This window comes from Macadamia integrifolia, chromosome 10, assembly GCF_013358625.1.
Source record: "Macadamia integrifolia cultivar HAES 741 chromosome 10, SCU_Mint_v3, whole genome shotgun sequence".
In the NCBI taxonomy this organism is placed as follows: domain Eukaryota; kingdom Viridiplantae; phylum Streptophyta; class Magnoliopsida; order Proteales; family Proteaceae; genus Macadamia; species Macadamia integrifolia.
The window spans coordinates 13,141,753-13,163,412 of record NC_056566.1 but is presented as its reverse complement, the minus strand read 5'-3'; the positions used below and the strand labels follow the sequence as shown (position 1 = coordinate 13,163,412).

Below are 21,660 nucleotides of genomic sequence, written 5' to 3'. Positions count from 1 at the left end.
AAAAAAAAAAAACAATAAAATAAAATAAATAAAATAAAAAATAGAGGTGTATGGCATGGAAATAATGGAAACTATATAAATTTTTATTAGCAATGGTTAAATAATAGGAAAGGGCACTGGAATTTTACAAAATGATAAATAGACATCAGACATGGAACATTCGCATAAATTATGCCCCAACAAACAACACTTTGCATAAGACAATACCTTTTTTGAGTGGTCTATGCTGAAACACACATCTAGAATCATGAGAATAATAGCTACTTATCTCTATATCAATAGATACTTGTTAATCCCCTATAATCAATATGTACTTAATCTGCAACTTGTGTTGTATCAATATGTACAAAAACAACAAGAAGGAAGGCCAAAGTCTACAACCCAAATCTAAAATTGCATAGAAGAAAGAACATACCAGTGTCGTAAAGGTATACCGTCCCCAAAACACAATCTTGGGCAATCAACACCCTTTTTAGCCGAATCATCGGCCATCTCAGTGCACTCCTTAGGCTTGCAGTAGCAAGATATTTTCCTGGGAAGCATGATGAAGGATTTTCCTAGATGAGTGCATGACTCTCCGAGGTCTTTCCTTCTTCTGTGACCCATTGGATGATGTTGGCTGCATCACCTTCCACCAGGATATTGTACTCCTTAGGCTTGCAGTAGCAAGATATTTTCCTGGGAAGCACGATCAAGGATTTTCCTAGATGAGTGCATGACTCTCCGAGGTCTTTCCTTCTTCTGTGACCCATTGGATGAAGTTGGCTGCATCACCTTCCACCAGGATATTGTTGAAGCCAGCCTTCACCACATCCAAACCCACCTTCAATGACATCATTTCTGCCCCAGTGGAATAAGCTTCACCAATCTGAAAAGCAAAGTTCTTTTTGGGTTGGGAGGATTGGAAGAGCTGAAGATGGGGTTGGATCTCCTGCCTGGGGAGGAAGCCACCTTACCAGTACAACATGCTGGCTCATTGTGCAAGTTTATTGTAAACTAATTGAGGAGCTTAATACCATTAAACCCGTGATTGTGACTTGAAATTTCCATGACTGTCACGAATAGCATTTCCCTTTTTTCATTAGAAAATTCTGATTATATATTTAATCAATCCAGTATTCATGATATCTATAATTTTTCCTTTTTGTAAATGTTAACCCATGATGAAGCTATTAGAATAATAAATAGCATTTGTCATAGTTGTAGTTGAAAAAGGAAGATGAGTATGCATTTCAACATGTCTATATGATAGAGAGCTGTAAGAAATATCTAGACATTTAAAACCAAGTTTTAGCTGATATTGATTTTTGTAATCTTATCCAATCTAATTGCTGATAATTTTTCTGTTTTCCTTTTTTGAATTTATTAATCTCTTGTGTTCGCTTCTCAACTAACAAACTTTCATGAACTTCTGAACCACTGATGTATGGTCTAATATCAAATGGGAAAAAAGAATGAAAGCGGTTTTTAGGGTTATCAAATTGAGTCGTAAAAAGATGCGTAGAACAGAAAATCCTGTAGCTATTAGGAAGCTTTTGGTTAACAAGATAACAACCATGAGTTCTGCTTTGTTGTATTCCTGGTTTTATGAATAACCTGTGAAAATGCTGTCCTGTTTACATTCCCTTTGACTACTGTGATATGTGAATTTTGTATTACAGGAAGTTGGGAATGTGCCATATCTGGTTCAACTCAATGCAGACTCATCCTTTGCTTGGGTTGTGCTCAGCTTGGGTACTCTTGAAGCCAAAGTTGAGTTGGTATGATTTGGTATTGGTTGACCTTTAAACAGTCAAGAGTTGTTCTTGAGTTGGTCCGCAATCCATATAAGCTGCAACCCCCCCCCCATAGGCATTTGCATTCTACGGGGCCATCGTCATCTGTGCAGTCCTATGGACTTTCGATGGGCGCCGGAGGCCACTCGGATGTTCGATTTTGGCGTGCGGCATACAGTTGAAAAGGTATTTCCAAGTACTATCCCATGGTGTGGCAATTGAAAACTTCTTTGGCTCAAAGGTCTACTGAAAATGTAACATAAGCGATTTTCTCATTTTGGCAGGGAGGGGACTTTGGTTATCTTTCTTGTGCTGTCTCCGCAACATTTGCTAATGCTCAGTTGAGAAGGTGGTTTTTATCATGCCAAAACCGGCTCTTGCCTGTTGGAATACTATTGTGGTTTCGGAGTATTACGATCCCTTTGTTCATGCCGAATTTTCCACCTGTTGTTATAATCATCATCGGGGGTGACAAAATTGGTGTTTACATATGACAAAACATTATAACGTTTGGTTAAAACTTTTTCAATAGCATTGTTTTATCATAATGAAGCTAAATCGAGACTTATGATGCGATTAGGACAATGTTTGGCCATCATTTTTTCAAAATACTAGTCTCCAGTCCCTGCTTGGAGCATAATTTTGGATGTGTTGGCTAATTTTGTGGTTCTTTACATCATTAGAGCTTTGAAGTATATTTTCAATAATAGTATATGAATCATCAAAATCCTACCGTCGAATCTCCTATAATCACTATCTGAAGTTTAGTCCGCAAATCAGGATTTTTTGGTACAAAGCCCTTTTTTTAACCAATTAAGAGCTGCCATGTAGCATCCGCCCTAAGGAGCGTCCAAGGGAGACATGGTGCCACCGCCATGCCTCTTTTGGAGGGGTCCCTTGGAGATGCCTCATTTTCTTGTAAATAGGGAACCCCTCCTTGTCATACACACCTCAACACCTTTCTTTCTTCTCTCCCACACCTTGGAAGTCCCTTGAAACCTTGAAGAATGCTTGAAACTAGGAGAATCCTAGAAAATACCTATGAAAGAGCAGAAAAACCCCCCCAAAACTGGAAAATTCTCAAAATACCCCTGAGAGTTGGAATTTCGTTAGGATCGCCATAAGAGCATTGAAACTTTGTAAAATTAAGCCGATGAGCCATTTTTGGCTCCAAAAAAGGTATTTTATCTCTCCTTTATTTTTTATTCTTTTTTAATTAAGTTATTTAGTTCATTTAGATAAATATAGGCATTTAATGTACACTAGTGCTTAGATAGGGCTCATGCCCTAATCAAGAGTTGCTTTAGACCTTAGTTTTATCATGATAATTAATGTAATGGTTATGCTTAGGTTAGAAAGAGACTAGTCCTTGATCGGGGTGAAAAGATCAGGTTCATGTATGAGAATGTTCTCGTACGTCCCTGGTTCGTGGATTTAGAATTTATTAAATGAAGAGAGAGAAAATTGATTCTAAATCCATGGACCAGAGTTGTTCTCGTACGAGAACCTGATCTGCTCTCTCTATTGGGCGCTTAACACGTTCTTAATTCATAACTTTGAACTTATTCAGAGATCTAGGTAAACCTTTGCATTATTCATTTGGATCAATTTTCACACCTTTAAACATTTATAAGTCCAAAACCCTTATCTAAGTAATGACACCTTTGTATAAAAAGAGAGAACTCTCTCTCTCTCTCTCAAATTCAGCCATATCCTAAAGAAATTTGAGGGACAACCCCAAATGAAGAAAGAGGATAGATGTTTTCAAGCCTACGGACACCTACACCCTCTCTCTCTCTCTCCCACTCTTTTTTTTTTTATTTGAAGAAAGAAAAGTGGGGAATACATCAGATAAGCCTATGGGGCGTATAGTTGAAGACCAACCCGGTTCCTAATCAAGGTTTTTTTACATAGAGCTTTTTTTGCTAGGTAGCTTTCTTTGCTAGGTTCTAAGTATATAGATAGGATGACCATTAGCCTTTGTAGCAACAAAAGTAGTGTTAGTCAAAAAATGATTTAGCTCAAAGCGACGAGCCAAAGTAAACCAAGGCCGGGACAAAAAAATGTTAAGTTTAAAGAGAGTGTCTATATCATTCACATCACTCCAAATTTCTCGGACCTCCCACCCTTGCCTTTGAGCTTCTTCTAGTCCAAATAGAGTCCCTGCTGCGGCTGCTAGTAATCTCTTCTGTCATCAAGTAGTTAGCACAAAGGAATAAACATTCTTGATTATGGAAAATATCAACAGCCCATCCAGACGTATCCTATCATTATCAGGGATAGAAGTGGTTTTAAGAATGAAATTTGTAAAATCAGGAGGTCCTAGGGATATAGTGGGTTCCAGATTGTAGTTTGGTCTATTAGTGACTGGTTTTGTCTCATGGGTAGTAAGATTAACCCAGTAAAGGATCTGATCCATAATATTCTTTGGGTCTAGTTTCTCTTTTCTGAACTTTCAAAGTTCCTATGCTTCCATAGAAAGTAACATGTAATAATGAAGATCGAAAAGAAATAGTAAGTCACACTTGTTCAATTCATGCTGATTAAAGAAATACATTATGATAGAAGAGAAAGATGAAAAATTCAAACACTCGTTTTGGAGCAACAGCCTAGATACGCTTTAAGAATTCACAAGCGAGGAAAACATTCACTATATTTTCCATTCCACTCAAGCAAGATCACTGAGAGGGTCAAGGTCCTTCCAGTTATGCAAATAGGCTTTGGCAAAGATTGTGATTTAAGGTTTCTGAAAACATGAGAGAGAGAGAGAGAGAGAGAGAGAGAGAGTGTGTGTCAACGTGTGATCACAACGAACGCAACAGTTGTGTGAATGTATTCGGGCGTGGAGAGTTAAGATCAAGTTGAATGACTACACTTGCGGTTGAAACATAACCGGTTTCCCCCGCCCAAAACCTGATTCTACACTTATTTTATTCGGATTTCCCTATTTTTCCAGATCAAAGATAAGATCATTACAACTTAGAAAAACCCACACACTGCACGCGTGGGAATGGGGGTGGAAGGGCCAGGTGGCTCCAAACTCAGTTCCCAGTTCCCAGTTTGTTCCCAGTTCCCACTAAATATCTCATGGGAAGGCTAATTTTGTATCTCAAGATTGATTCAGTGAGCCGTGTCAAGAAGGTTGGCGTTGAGGACGTGAAGTTTAAAGTTGAGAAGAGGTTCTTGCCTGTACACTTGTACTGTTACAGAGATCAAAACTCTGCTTTTTCTGCCAATGCACATCAATTTATTGCTTTTCCCAGAAAACCCTAATCAAATCCTGTGCTTGATTAGAAAATTGTTTCATTTGGGCTTCTCGTCTTCTTCTTTCTTTTTCTGGTAACAAACAGAGCTTAGCTTGGAGCAGAAGAGCTTTCTTTCTTAAAAGGGAGGATGGAGGGCATCTAGCATTCCCTATCTTAAAGAGAATTCAGGACCATTTCTGGGTTTTGGTGTTGAATTCGATAATGGGTTGGAGATACAGGGCCGGGATATTCTTGATTGGTGGTTTTGTGTTCATCTGGGTTGCCTCTGCAGAGATTACACAGGTAATGGGGTTCATATTTTTCAGCTCTTGGTCCAAATATATAATCTGGGTTATCTTCTTTTTGGCGATTTGTGTGTTGAATTGGTTGGTGATTAAGAATTAAAAAAGAAATTCCAATTTGCAGTAAGGATGAAACTCATGTTCTTAAAAATCCCATGTCTCTGTGATGACCATCCGTCCTTTTCTTTGCTAACTTTGAGCTCATTCATGGACTTGTGTCTTTTTTTTCTATAATTAACTGGATTTCTTGGGTGTTTGTGGATTTATTACACTCAAGGATTAAAGTATCGGTATCGGTCGCCGTATCGGTCGGCCAAAATTAAGATACGTATCGGACAGTATCGTATTGTATCAGAGATATACTAAGATACGCTAAAGATACACACATAAATGGATAGGAAACATTTTTTTTAAACACTTTTGCATAAAGAATTTGTTAAAAAAAGCTATTGATAATATGTATTATGCATAAACACTAAATTGAGGGTATCGTACTAAGAATTCAAGGTTTGTAGTTGTCCCATAAATGTAAAATCCTTGTTCCCAACCTTGATTTCCACTTTAGTTAGAGAGAAATATGGCTGACAGCAACTTTGGAACAAAAACCCTTCAAAAAATTGTGTTTTTCTGAAAAATTACCCATCTTGGCCGTTATATGACCATAGCGCACTGTATCGGTACATACCGATACTCACCGATACGTATCAATACTCACCGATACGTATCGATACTCACCGATACGTACCGATATATATCGATACTCACCGATACGTGCTAATATATATCGATACGTACCGATCGATACATACCGATACTCACCGATACGTACCGATATATATCGATACTCACCGATACGTGCCAATATACCGATACGTACCGATCGATACATTCCGATACTCACCGATACTTACCAATACATACCGAAACGTACATTTTACCTCAATTTTATAATTTTCATAGTCGTATCGAAGCATATCGTATCGATGTGTATTGGTGGTATATTGATGCATATCGGTATGTATTGTAGGATATATATCGATACGAAAGGATTTTAAAAATTTCATGTATCGTATCGATGTGTATCGTATCGATCGACTAAATTTAAGATACGTATCGGAGGGTATCGTATCGGTATCGGAGATACTTAAAACCATATTTACACTACACTTTTTGTCAATCCTGTCAGAATTAGATGTTTGGATCCATTTTTTGTTTAATCCAAATGGCTTTTAGTGCTTCACTGAAACTAAAACTGATGAAGACCAGCATATTGGAGCATAAAACGCTTAAATGGTAATCTTATCCTGTTCTTGTTTAATGCCAACATCGATAAGGTGCTTCTTCTGAACAAACCTTTGCATTTTTCAATTATAATGTCTAAATAATTGCTGTTGAAACATTTTTCTTGTGTATCAAGCATTGGACAGTGGAGACCTATCGCCTAACTTATATTTTTCAGTATTTTTTTTTTTTAAATGTAAATAATTAATCCTTTGCACTCCAATTTACTCATCTCTTTATCTGATCTATGCGATTTATGCCTTTTCTCTATTTTAATTGATTGTTTCTTCTGTTGATGAACCTTTTGTGGCCCTTTGGGTCAGTCGAGAAAATGGCTTGAGGTATCATCTACGGCGGATTTAGATTGGTATCGGCACAGGCTGATCGCTATACCTGACCGAACCCAAAAAACAAATTTTAAGGAAAACCAGGGGCCAAACCCTCCAAACCGGGCCGATTTGTATCGGTATCGTATCAGTTTTCAGGGTGACCAATCCCCGGGAATGTTTATGCTCAAGTGAGACCCGAGTCAAATGAAAAATCTGACCAGCACAATTCTACTCGTAACTCTATCATACCAATGGTTTTGAATTCAGATTTCAGACTGGTGCTTATAGATGACACTTTCACGGTGTTTACTGGCGATACTTAGACAGTCAAATTGTCTCATTCAATTCCTTGTATTAGGAGTTTGTTTATGCAAGTCAACTCAACCCAAGTAAGCCTTATCCCTACTAATGAGTCAGTTACATGGTACATGTTTCATTATTCAACTCCATTCAGTGCTGTGATTGTTTCCAACCCTAATCCATTCATGTTTTTCCTCACCACTTCTCCCAAAACCAAAAGTCATTTTAGGTTTGGCCCTTGCTCTTTATTGTACATGTTCACACCATATTAAACAACTTTCTCAACTTATCATGGATCCAAGCTATTCTAAATTACCTCTAATTTGTACATTCCTTATTTTATCTTTTCTTTTTTTTCACCTTAGAATATTTCCTTAAGAGGGGGGGGGGGAAGAAAATGGAAAGGAAGCTTTAGAGAGATTAGAATCTCTGTTTTGAAGGTGTAAATTCATTTAATAGCTAGTACGTAATTTTGTTTGCACCAACTTGAACTTGAACTGTTGTATGTATGGGGTTTGAGAATTGTAGCTTGTCTTGCAACATTTATTCTTGGATTTGGCCCTAAAGCTAATCAATTTGACGTACTTGTACCATGGATGAAAATTCAACTTTGATGGATTTTATTTATTTGGAGGCTATATGCAAAAGATGACCTGATTCAGTTATGGAGAATCTTCCTCTTTTTTCTGTATTTCTACCACAGTTGAAGGAAAAAATTGGCACAGTAAGACTTTATCCAGTTCTCACTTTGAAACGGTGAGAAATTTTCAGTTAGAGAAGTGTTCTTGCAAGAAATTTTCTAATTGTTTTCCTTCAAGTCTATTGTCCATTGTTTGTTTGGAATAAGTTGAAAAGATATATAACAAATGCAGGTCGTAACACTAATTAGACTCGAACATATCTATGAGCAATATATCCTAAGGAAATGTGGATATTTGAGATGTTTTAATATAGAAGATCATGTTCATTTCGGTTGGGATAAAGCTGAGTTGTGTTGTTGTTGTTGTTGTTCATCTTCGTTGGGCCCTCTATTTCTACTTTCTGCATCCAGCTAGTTCAACGAATGTTGAGCTGGTCCTACAAAAAATATTTTCTGCTTTAATTTGTGTTGCAATAAAAAATTTTTTTTAGGATTTTTAATTTAGACTAGGATAGGTGAACTAACCAAGCCTCAATTGCAGGATATTTTTAATCAAAGAACAACCAATAATAAAGGCATAACAGTAGTGCAGATTAAATCTGAATAAAACCAGATCTGGAATTCACGTCTGCCGAGTCCAGAAATCAGGGATTCTGAGATCAGGATATAGCTAGGTGGATAGGGTAGCTGGGAAACAGAACTAAGTCCAAATATCACTCAACAAACATAATCAGTCTTCAGATAATCAGCAACATGCAAACTCAACTAATCAATCTCTGTTTCAGGTCTGAAATCAGAACCGATAGCACTACAGGACAAGAAAGTGGAGATTTCTTGTATCTCATCCAATCTCATCAACCACAGGTCAGAATGACCTGATAATTGGATCAAAGGAGGCCCTTAATGGGTGGATGGTTCGATCAAAATTACAACTCAAACCAAGGGCTGGAAGTTCTTCAGGTCACAGAGAACCGATTGTGAAAACTAAGGAGATTCTGGGCAGAATTAAACTTTTAAATACCTGGTCTGTAGAGCAGTGTTAGAGCCTTGTAAATAACCTTGAAGAAGAGAGAAAAATACTTGAAGAAGATGATCCTCCTGAGCTTCTCACCGCAAGGAGTCAATTGAATCAAACACCAATTCCATCAGCCTTGATCAAACACAAGACAACTCTCCATGAAGAAGACAATAGCAGCAACCATTAATTTGTTTATCAAAATCATCCCTCCTTTAGGAGCCTCCTCCTCTTTATTTATAATGTTGATGGGGAGAGAATTACAAAATAGAAGGTTCCTCAAAAAAGGAAACCAAATATTCTCCTAATAGAATAGTTACTAGAAACTGAAATTAGAAACTAGTTGAAAAAGGAAACTAACTACTAATGACTTGACTCTTAAGGAAACAAATATAACTCAAATCAAACCCAACTTAAAAAGGAAACTAGTGAAAAAGGAAAAAAACTAGTAATCTCGTATGCAACCTTAGAGCCCCTCTTTTAGGCTCATAAAAGTGGCCTATTACACTCAAAACACATGGGATCAAAGGCCCAACATATATGGAACCCAACCTTAGGCTTGTTCCTAATAAAACGAGCCTAGTTTGGTGACAAATCTGCATCATTTTTTTTTTTAATTTATTTATTTTTAATTTTTTAATTTTTTTACTTTGTGTCTTTGTATATGCATATATATATATATATATATATTTTTCTCAAGTTTAGGGTTTTTAATTTACTAATGCTCATTCATGCAGAAAATATTTTCCAAGTACAAACAACCATTCGCAATCACTTATCTGGGAGCTTCTCTTATGGCTATCTATCTACCCATCTCAGTTCTTAGGGACTGGACACGCAGCTTCCTACGTATAAAGTCATTCAAAAAGTTACTTCATGCAAACACGATAATGAATTTGTCAATTGGACTCGATACTCCCCTTAGAATTAATGGAATGCATCATAGTCTAGAAAAAGAGATGAGAGGCTGCTTGACTAGTGACATGGATCATTTTGCATGTGAAGAAGGGAGGCCTTTGCTTGCTAAGAGCACTGAAGTCGGATCTGACTCACTAAACCATAGTTGTGAACTTAGTTCGTGGGAAATCGCAAAGTGTAGTTTCTATCTGGCTCCATTATGGTTTACTACTGAGGTTAGGTATTTCTAACTTTGACTTTTCTGTCTTGTCAACTCTTTTTGTTTTTCCTTTGTACTACATGAAATGTTAGATGGGGAAACCAAGAATTCTTGGCATAGTGGCATTGGAATAGATGTACTTACCTAGTGTATAAAGGCATGGGACTAAAAGGACTCACCATTTGGAGGGTTCTTTTACTGTTCAAGCAATAAAGCGATTGATGACCATACCTTTTGATATTTTTATTCATTTTCTGTAGGAATTTTTCTATTATCATAAAGAATATGATTGGTTGATTATTTTGTTTGGTTCATCCAACCAATTCAAGCCTTGGACTTTTAGAGGCCTGTTATATCTGACCCATCAGATTGTGAGCTGTCATGCTGCAGCTTTGTAGTCTGTAGACTGTAATATGCATATTGAGGTTTCTTTATTCTTATTTTGAATTTAAAGAAAAATAATAATAATATTCAATTATAAATAATCTTGGTGCTTTCTGTTTCGTATTCAGCAACCTTTGGCTTGATTTTAAGTTTTGAAGGTTTCTTAATTTTCACCCCTTTACTTTGATGCAGTACTTATCCAATAGTGCATTGGCAAACACAAGTGTTGCAAGTACCACAATATTGACTTCCACATCAGGACTCTTCACCCTTTTCTTTGGAGCATATTTTGGCCAGGACTCCATAAATATGGGAAAGGTTGTTGCAGTGTTTTTGTCAGCATTGCTGGCGTCACCATGACAACACTTGGAAAAACTTGGGCACCTGAGAGGCAGAGCATATCTGCGTAAGATAATTTCCTTCAGTGAATGTTTAGGTCCTTCTTATTCTGATTACTCTCTTGTTACTGATCAGCGCCACCATCAGTCCATCAAATCCAAATCCAAATCCAGTAGTTCTAAAAGGCATATTTTGTTCATTATTTTGACTCTGCATTTTACTATATTAAATAGCTAATGTTCTTTTTCATTTTTCCTTTCGTGTATGTATTTTAGTATGCCTAATGTTTATCCTGCTTCCTGAACTAGATGCCTTGCCAACTGAACAACTCCGGGATTGTCTGATCCAAACTTTTCAGTCTCATTCTACCTTGGACTGGCCCTAGTCCAAAAGTCAAGAAAAGTAGTCAGTTGCTCTTAACTGTTCGTTTAGAATTCTATTCTAATTAGGTTATATTTAGATCTTTCAGCAATAATGGTCTTACAGATTGATATTCTCGATTGTTGTTTAGGTTCTTTTTCACAGTATGAACAATTGGAACAAAAGTTGTGTCTTATAATATACTCCTAGTTAGAAACAAGCATAGCCCATGAGGAGGCTACCTGTAATACTGCAAAGTTCTTAGAAATTATTACTAAATCCTATAGAACATTTATAAACATTTTCTTGGTTTCCTTTTCTACATGTTAGAACAACTTTGTAACTATGCCTACTGCCCTACTGCTAGTTTGCTTTAGAGAGATTTAATTTCACAAAGTTTCTCATGGATTTTATGTTCCTGTTAAGCTGACATTTTTTTTTCCTTTACATCTTTCCCAGGAATACAACACAGCCCATCATGGGTGACATATTTGGTCTCCTTTCTGCAGTAATATATGGCCTATTCACTGGTGGAGCATTTTCACTTTATAACCTGTGATATTAACATTTTTAGTCACATATAACTGATCAATTTCAAAATCAGGACTTTGCCTTGGAATTACGATGTGACACATGGTCTGCTGCTTTTTTTTTTTTTTTTTGCAGTACTATTTAAGAGAGCTTCTGGATCAGAAGGAGAAAAGATTGATGTGCAAAAGTTCTTCGGATATATTGGACTTTTTGTTCTTCTTGGCCTTTGGTGGCTCGGTAAGAGGCATTATCTGTCATCATGTTTTCTGATCTTGGGAAACTGACTTGGAATATTGACAGTATTTCACTTTCATCTGCCTTGTTTGTAGCTGTGCTTGATTAACATTCCACTTAGTAATTGTCTTTTACTGGCTGATAGTGAAGAGAGTATTTACATGGTTTTGCATCTAATATTAGGCAAACTTATATTGAATAACTTTTATTTTCTGAATATTTAAATATCAGTTCTTTGTAATTGATGCAAGGTAATGTTCCAATCTATGATTCTTTAAACCCTAGTGCTGCAATTTCCCACCTTTATTTATTTATGTATTTTTTTTTTTTTATCTTTTCTATTCGAGAGATCCTGGCAAGAGAGCATTTCTTCCTGTTTCTGATTCTTCCTGTTTCTGATGGCTATACTAATGAAGGAAACGAAATAGAAATTTTCCTGGGTGACGATTAGGCACAAACTGAAAGACAAGCCCACCCCCACCCCAAAACAACAACAAAAAAAGGGATAAATTTACAGTTGAGGTGTCCTTGTATATCTCTATATCTGTGATGTCTGGTTCCTTTTTTTATAATGTGGTGTTCTTGTGGACAGTTTTGTCTTTCATCTTCTCTTTCACATAAGGGTTTCCTTTACTTGTTCTACATTTTTCTATGCAGTATGGCCGTTGACTGCTCTGGGGATTGAACCAATTTTTAGAATGCCACATTCAGCATCTGTTGAAGAAGTGGTGCTGCTAAATAGCTTACTGGGAAGTGTTCTTTCGGATTACTTTTGGTATATAAAGCTATCTCCTTTGCATTATAAGTATTCCTTTTCTCCTGTGCACATATCCAGTACCTTCACCAAAACAGTAATTGTGAAATTTAAAATTGAATTAAGGCCCTTTCTGTGGTTTGGACAACCCCATTAGTAGCAACCTTGGGCATATCACTCACAATACCCCTGGCAATGGTAGCAGACATGGTTATCTACGGTCGCCAGTACTCTGCTATCTATATATTTGGATCTATTCAGGTACTCCCATGTTCATAATCAGTCGTAATCCAAGTTTAACTATTTGATTAAATCTATACATTAAGAAATTTTACTTAACGGGCCTACCTGGTGATCAGGTTTTTGCAGGGTTTGTTATAGCTAACCTCTCAGACAAGTGCTCATATCACATACCCTTATAGCTTTCCTGATTCAGAGAAACGATTTTGACAGGTTTCTTAAGTCACTGAAGAAGCGACGGCATTGTTCTAACTGGATTTTGTGTAAATTACAGTAGATAAGATTGAATGTCTCCTTTTTGTACAGTACACCTATGATAGCAAACATGGTATTAAGAAAGTGTTCAGAAAAGAATTAAGTTGCTGCAGAAAAAGATCAATCCTTTGTGGGAGTGAAAACCCTAGGTTTCATGTTGGTTAGAAGAACTACAGGAACATATTAGAAGCTTATGCAATTACAGATACCTAAACTCTGAAGAGTCCTGCGTTAATTTTAAGTCCCAACATCATTGTCTGACCTTGGTTTACATTATATGTTGCTTACATAGATCCTATTTGTAGTTCCATTCATTGTCACATCTTCCATGAAAGGAGTTCTGTTAAATATTTTCTACTTACATCAATTAACATTCTCTTGACAGAGTTTTATAGTTCAGATTGTAATTTAGATCTCTATATTGTCTGTCATTGGTGGTGCTCCTCACAGCTTGTTCAAATTATTCAGATGATGATGATCTGCTCTTCTTTCATGACAACTCAAATAGTTTTCTTAGGCCTACTGCACTTCTGCATTAGCTCCAAACACCACCACAGATGCAGAATGCCACAAAATTTCCTTCATCAAAGTGATTGCACCTACCATAACCTCCTTGCATCTTTTTATGACTTGTCACACAACCATTTGTCATGGGAACCTATTCGAAAATAGACCCCACTCCCATTCCCAAGGTTTAACAAGAGTTTTCTTAAAAATCTATGATTTTCTGGAGTTTTTTAATCTAAAAAACTCAAGGGATTCAATACTTGGGGAATCTTACTACAATAGGTAAGTTTTATGGATTTCTGCTATTTTACTAACTAAAATTAGGAAACAATATTCACCCAAAAAAAAAGAAAGGAAACAGTGACAAAAAACAGTTTAAAAAAAAAAAAGAAAAGAATGCTTCTTGATGGTATAGCTTTGTGTCCAAATGTAGATGGCGATGAAATGATGCATCCACCCCTGTGAAACCGCATTCACCCATGTAAAACTCAAAAAATTCAGTCACCCCAACCAACCCCACCCCCACCCCACCCCCACAAAAAAAAATAACAACATGAATCGGTCATTCAAAAGAAAGGGTTGCAGGAATTGGGATCGGTTTTTGCCGACTCTAATTTGAATCGGCAGATTAGATTCTAATTTCTGAAACTATGCTCACTCCCCACCCTAACCTAATCTAGGGTTGGGTTGCTTAGCAAATTGGGTAATGCATCAGCGGATTGATATCCTCTCCAGCCCAGGGTTGCGGGAGAGGGACTAGTGAGAGTTTTTCTCACTCACTCTCCTTCTTCACTGGTCCCTTTCCCACATCCACCGGGCTGGAGAGGATCTAAATCCATAGGTCACAATGGATTCGTATCATCTCCAGCCCCTCAGCAAGCATCCAGCTAGGGTATTTGCATGCATCCCAAGGGAATGAGATCCTATCAAGTGCATCAACCCCTCCATTGCACATTGGACGATTAGGAGGCACTTGGGGTTGGGGTTGGTCATAGGTGCCCAGTCATGTAGATCTTGATCCTCTTCAATTCTTTTTTTTTTTTTGGGAAAAGGAGAAATATAATTAAATAAGGAAAAATAAATAATTACAATGTTTGGTAGACCCTCCCACTGGCATCTTCACATGAAAGAACGATCAGGGCAACATGAAGGTTAAAAAGACCAAAATCAATTTCCTAAGGAGACTGAACAAACCTGGCCAAAAAATCAGCACACCTATTGATTTCAAAAACATGATGCGAAAAAATGCAATATTGAAAGCTCGCATAAAGCTCAAAGATAAGGAGTGCCAAAACAAACCAAGGAGGGCGAAACTTCCAAGCAATCATCTGAACAGTAGCCAGTGAGTTTGAGTGCACCTGAAGGTGGGTACATCGAAAGTCCCTGGCTCTCTTGAGACCCTAACGAATGGCGATCAGTTCAACACAAAGAATGTTATCATGGCATAAAGCACCCACCAAGGCAAAGACAGAACAACCCCTTGCATCTCGTGCGATAGCGCCATAACCACCCAAACCTTCTCTAATTGAGCCATCACAGTTCAAAGCATGCCATGCGGAAGGGGGTTGAGGCCAAGAAAAAAACTGAAGCGTAGGAGAGAGAAACTTAGGTTTGATTTTCCATCGATGAAAAAACTCCTTAGTGGAGGAGGAAGCTGCAATTCTGAGCTTTAAATGATAGAAACAACCCCTGGAATCACCAACAATGCGATGAAACAACTCGTCAACATCAGTGGCCTCCATTTTGAAAATACGACTGCTGCGTTCACACCATCGCTGATAAGCAAAATCTCTGAACATAGGAAACTATAGAATCCCCCTTAAAATTTTGACAAAGCCATGAGACCTCCTCAACCCATGATGATAAAGCATATCTTTGAAACCCACAAAGCTGCAACAGGTAACGCCAAATTTCCGAAGTGTATGAACATTGGAAAAATAAGTGATCAAAATCTCAACAGCCACGTTGCACAGGACACATCTGGCATCAACCTCCAAACCCCATAAAGCAAGTCGGGCTCTAGTTGAGAGACGTTGACGAACCGCCAGCCAGGTAATAGGTAATGAATGCAAAACGAGGTTGAGTATAGCGAAACCAAATCAAATGATGCCAATTCACCACAGCACCTGGACGCCGAACAACATTCCTTGTCGAACAAATAGAGAATTGCTCAGAGGAAGAAGTCTAAACCGTCTGACACGTGGGAAGCCGAGGATGAGAACGTGTAGTGGCGATCTCTATCCATCTATTTAAAATAGCGGGATCCTGAGAGCAATCATCCCATACACCATTCTCGAAAAGGAGAACCGAAACCATCTCTCATAAGGGTTGCGACCCAATGCTTCTACAATTAGAGCACCATCCGAACATAACGGACCATTCGGCAACCAAGGATCATACCACAATAAGGTACTGTGACCAGAGTGAATCAAACATTTAGAACAAGTCACAACAATATCTTTAGTCGAAAGAATCACTTTAAGAGTTTGAGAACACACAGTGGGAGGAGGCAGAGACCATATCGAGTGTCAACGCAGCCATCGACATTGAATAATGCACATCCAACTAGATGACACATTGGAAGCAATGTTCCACACATGCTTCATTAATGCTTCTGAGTTCTAGTCACAGTCAGAGATACGCCACAACCCCAACCCACCTCCTTCCTTAGAAGTACAGAACACACTCCAAGCCACCTTGTAAGAACTAGCGTCAGCATTACCCCACTAAAGAAAGCGTGCCATAATGCGTTCCAACGGATCTAGAGTGCCCTTAGGGAGCTTAAAACATTCAACCAGTAAGCAATCATACCTATAAGCACAGATTGAATGAGAGTGAGGTGCCCTGTATAGGACAAGGCTCTAGCCTTCCAAGAAGAAAGTCTCATCTCAACCTTAGAAATCAACTCATTAAACTCATGAGACCAAAGAGATCGCTAGTGGAGGGAAACACCCAACTATTGGATTGGCAGATGACCAGGTAATATACCGATAATTTGGCTTAGACAATTCTGGAGAGCAGTAGAGCAATTTGTAAAATAAATGGCAGACTTGCCTTTATTGATGGTGAGACTCAAGAGAGCTAAAAATCGTGAAAAGAGCATGTCCAACTGGGCAGCAGAAGCCTCATCACCCTTCCCAAATACAAATAAGTCATCAGCAAAACAAACTGAGGAGATCTCGGGTTTCTCACAGAATTGATGATAATGAAAAACCCCAGACTTGGCTGTTTCCAATAACGAGTCGAAGAAGACCTGTAAAACAATGTTGAACAAAAAGGGAGACATAGGACAGCCTTGTCGCAATCCTCTGTTGGCAGAGAATCGACGAGATTGAGCTCCATTTAAAAAAATGACATAGCCAGGATCAGTAAAGCGAAAAACCACCCAATTGATAAACTGGGGAGAGAAGTTCAAGCGATTCAAAAGAGTGAACAGAAAGCTCCATTGAACAGAATCAAAAGCTTTTCGGAGATCTAACTTGGCTGCAAAGCAAGGCATTCTTTTATTAAGATGATAATCTTGAAGCAAGTCCTGGCAAAGTAGAATGTTATCATAAATCTTCCGACCCTCTGTGAAAGCTGATTGATTAATCCCCACCAACTTGTGTAACACTAACTTTAGGCGATTTGCTAATAATTTAGCAATAAACCGATAAATAAAGGAACTAACCGCTATCGGTCTCTAATCAAAGAATGTATTATGATGATCACCCTTAGGGATTAGCATCAGTCAGGATAATTTGACTTGGTCTGAAAGTCATGGGTTGCTGAGAAAGTCAAGAATTGCATTGCTAACATCGGCCCTGTAAAAACCCAACTAGCTTTATAGAAACAAGCATTGAATCCATCCGTACCCGAAGCACTATCGTCATCAGCTACAAAAATAATCTTCTTGATATCATCCACAGTAAAGGCTTGTGAAAGTAATTCCCTCTCATGCCAAGACAGAGACCTGTTAATGGGAAGATTAAAATTGCCACACACTACCTGAGGGCTATTCATGAAGGCTGCAGCAAAATAAGACGCTACCTCATCCCTAATCTCCTCATCATTAGACAACATAACCCCGGAGGAAGATGGAATAGCGGAGATCGAGTTGTGAGCATACCTAGTCTTCAATGATCGATGGAAGAATTCAGTATTCTCATCCCCGAACCAATAGATGTTCCTGAACCACAGTATCATCATCAGGATTCCCTTGGAGAATGGATTGGATACGATCCACATCACCCATGAGAGAGTCAATTTGTTGATCAAGCGAACGGAAAATCGTCCTACTCCACGATTTGAGAGCCACTTTCAGTTTTTTGAGCTTTGAAAGGAGAATAAACATAGGAGTTCCAAAAATCGGTTGAGACCATACTTCCCGAACATTAGAGAGGAAATCAGGGTGAGAGATCCAGTGATTATAAAAGTATAACTGTCTACCACACCTCCGAGGAGGAGCTCCCAACGTGACAACCATGGAACTATGATCGGAAATATCAGGATTAGAGAAATGAGTGTGAAAGTGAGGGAACTCATCACCCCATAATTGATTCACAAGGACACTATCAATTTTGGATTCGATACTATCAGCACCTAGACCCTTGTTATTCCAAGTAAATTTACAGCCAGTCCACTTGAGATAAAAAAGACCAGTGTTAGCTAGGCACTTCGTAAGCGATCTAGTTACCCGAAGGAGAACCGGCCTACCCCCTCTCTTCTCATCAGGATCCTCTTCAATTCTTAATCATGAAATTCTTGTCCAATTCTCTCTATGTATGTAACCTTTATACATTTTCAAAATCCAATGATTGGAGATGATTTTTTAAATTTAAATCTATTTTAACCCCTCAAATCCCTTAAATTTCTACAACCGTTCGATATTGCACAATCAAATAATTGAAGACGATCTAAATCCCAGTGATGCCACGCAAGGACGTGGTCGGATGCTGACATGGCAAATCAATGGAACCCCACCCCTTTTCGTGGTTCATATCGGAGGGATATTGAAGTCCTGTGACCACTCGATTAGGATCTTCTGTATGGGTATAGCCATTGAAAGGGTACCTCTGTGGAGTCTACCGGAGACATCAACCATTTGGGATAGATGATTTCCAATCGAGGGTCCTCTCTCTGAATCTTTCTATCCACTAATCCACAGTCCACACAGCTTCTGCCTTCTGCTACAAAGGTTAGCAGAAGAGAAGAGAAGGCTTGAAACTCTTAAAATGGCGTCTGCAACGCTGATGCCATTCTGTTTGAAGCTTCCGTCCTCTATTCCTTCATTTCGGAGTTACTATGGCGTTCGTCTTGCTCCATTTAACAAGACAGCCTCATTGAATCTTACTTCGTCGCAAAACATTTCTGGGTTTCGTTCCATTCTCCCAAATAAGCTCTGCATAATCACTTCTACCCCTCGAAACCCTCCACCTCCCACCATTGTCGCCGCAAAGGGTTACAAAATGAAAACCCATAAGGTAAATGCAATTATGTCCCTATGATTTTGCAAATTTCCCCCAAAATGTTGCCTCACAGATTATACTCTGGGTGTTAAAGAAAATTCGTTTCCTTGAAGAATTTGTTGTTGAACTTTTGATTTCTAGGCTTCAGCAAAGAGATTTCGGGTGACGGGTACTGGGAAGATAGTCCGGAGAAGAGCTGGAAAGCAGCACTTGCTTGGCAAGAAGAATACGAAGAGGAAACTTCGACTTTCGAAAATGGTGGGCTTTTCTGAATTTCATTCCGAATTAATAGAAGTATGATTTTATATGTTGTATGCGCCTAGCTTTTGCTTCTTGGCTGGAATTGCAATCTGAAAGAGCTGTCATTGGAAATATAAATTTATCCTAGTTTCCATTTTGTCTGTTTTTATAGTTAATTTGATTGGAAGTTTTCTCATAATTAGTTCAAAATTGCGATTATGCTCTCTAATTCAATGGATGATGTGGAGTTCTCTTCATTCTTCTGAATTGATGAATTTGAATTGTTAGCTACCCACAGTTTTGAATGCCATCATCTGATTGAACTTTTGGTTACTGATGAAAGATGCATTTTTATGCTAGTGTGCACTATCTTCTTATTCTTCTTTACCATCTCTGTTATATGGTAACGTATAAGTTAAGTTGGTATTGAAGGAGGCTATAAGAAGACCTTGTTGTTCATAAGATTTGCACCTCATAGAGAGTGAGCTACATCAACATACTGAATATATTTAATCAACCACATCAGCAAATGTCCTGAGTGGCTGGGGAAGGAAAATGGCTGTTTTCTGCAACATATGAATTAGTGTTTTGACCTTAGGGAATAAATGAACTGGATAAACAAGTAATCTCTAGTTAAAATATCTTTTAGTTGGACGTACCAATTAAGGTTGGGTAATGAAGACTTGGAATGTCTAAATTGAGAAGGACCTGAAGGTGGTATCTCCATTTCTGGCATATTCAGAAGGCTTGAAATGCAAGCTTATTTGTGAGATCATTTGAGCCACTGATATGTCTTGGAAATATCAATTTCATAATCAAGTTCCCTTTCTAGGTCTTCCTCCAAAGGTCCATGATGACCATTTTGTCAGGGTTTATCCGGAAGTAGCTTTGACCTTCTAAAATATCTTTGATCATCAGAGTTTCTGAAAAGAGAGAAACTTCTCAAGTAGGGAATCGGAGCTTATAAAAAATATTTGTAAGAGAAAAAATAGGAGTTAGAATGCTATTCTGCAGATTCAATAAGTGATTAATTTAAACTGTTGGGAGATAAAATGCTAATTTGTGATGTGAACGTAATAGGTCTATGAGTTTTAGGTTTTTCTCTCAAGGAAATCTGTTAATTGCATATGGAAGGTTATCCTTGATGGTTTCTGAATGACAGTAGAAGCTTTTCATTGACCACTCATCTCTTTTTCTATTTTGTCTTAGGTAAGGTATTTCTTTTGTGTTGAGTGAGAAGAAAACAAGAATATATATCAGAGAAAGAGCAATAGATAAAATTAGCAGAAGTTGGAGTCATTTCAGTAATTCAGTATCTTATACTCCAAAAGCTGGCTAAAAATTTGGCCTCCTCAATCAGTTTCCTACTTGATCAGGTGAAGGGAGCCTACTCAAAACTTACTGAAAGAGATTATATCAGGCTGGATCCAAGTCACTTCTTATGGTTAAAAAGAAGGCAATAAAGAACAAGAAGGAAGCACAACATATACTTGTATTGAATAATACAAGTTTCATATGAGCAGACAGCTAAAAAGTATGTGCACATAAACAATTCACATTTACATGCATATGAACAAGCAAATTGGGCATAACTAGTCACTAATTGATCTGAACACTTGTAATGAAGATCAAGTGACGGACTGAATTAGTGTTGTGATAGATGAATAATCCTCACATTGGGGCAGTTGATAAGACCCATAATATGTGGGTATGCATAAAATGTTACAAAAGGATGTTGAGGTTAAAAAATATAAAAAGAAAGAAAGAAGAAAGGAGGCTTTAATTCATAGCAGAGGAGCTTGTCCGAAGTGGGGAAGCTTTTGCTTCGTATTTTGCACTTATTCTATACCCACTATGTTTCTTTCTCTCTCATCTTCTCTTTGCTTGTCATATTTTGCTAACGGTCTTCTTGTTACATAGTGTTTCCTTTGGTTCTTGTCCAAAATTTGGTTACTAGCTAGTAGTGTGTTCTGTACTAAGACTGATTAGTCAACCAGAAGAAAAAATTGTATGCTGGAATTGCTACTATTTGTTTCTGTTCATAACCAGTGGATAATCATTTATCCTCGTATGTCATCTGTGGTAATATTTTGAGACTAAGTTCTTATCAGAAGCTAATTATATATATATATATATATATATATTGGTGTTTCACCTTCATGAAATGGTAATGTGTTCTTGATTGATGCTTGGTTTTATAGCTTGCATTTCTATAATATTAGTACTATTACTCTGATCTTGTCTAGGGTCTTTCCTATATCTTTCCATTGTCCTTTTCTTTTAATTTTTTTTTTAGTCAAACTATTACAATGGAGAATTAAATGTATCAGCTTTTCGTAATGCCATCTCCCTTTTTGCACTTTTC

The 21,660-nt window shown here is 37.8% G+C and overlaps 1 protein-coding gene and 2 pseudogenes across 1 annotated transcript; all 3 read left to right on the top strand.

Annotated features, from left to right (window-relative positions):
• LOC122090808 overlaps positions 1-2,304 on the top strand; it is a 7,393-nt pseudogene extending 5,089 nt beyond the window's left edge.
• A 2,079-nt stretch (positions 2,305-4,383) lies between these two features.
• LOC122090806 lies at positions 4,384-13,495 on the top strand (annotated as a pseudogene).
• Positions 13,496-18,661: 5,166 nt separating this feature from the next.
• Positions 18,662-19,370, top strand: LOC122090805 (50S ribosomal protein L35, chloroplastic-like). Its single transcript, XM_042660529.1, has 2 exons — positions 18,662-19,070; positions 19,197-19,370. The coding sequence occupies exons 1-2, from the start codon at positions 18,822-18,824 to the stop codon at positions 19,353-19,355; spliced, it is 408 nt and encodes a 135-aa protein (XP_042516463.1). The 5' UTR covers positions 18,662-18,821; the 3' UTR covers positions 19,356-19,370.
• The last annotated feature ends 2,290 nt before the right edge of the window (positions 19,371-21,660 follow it).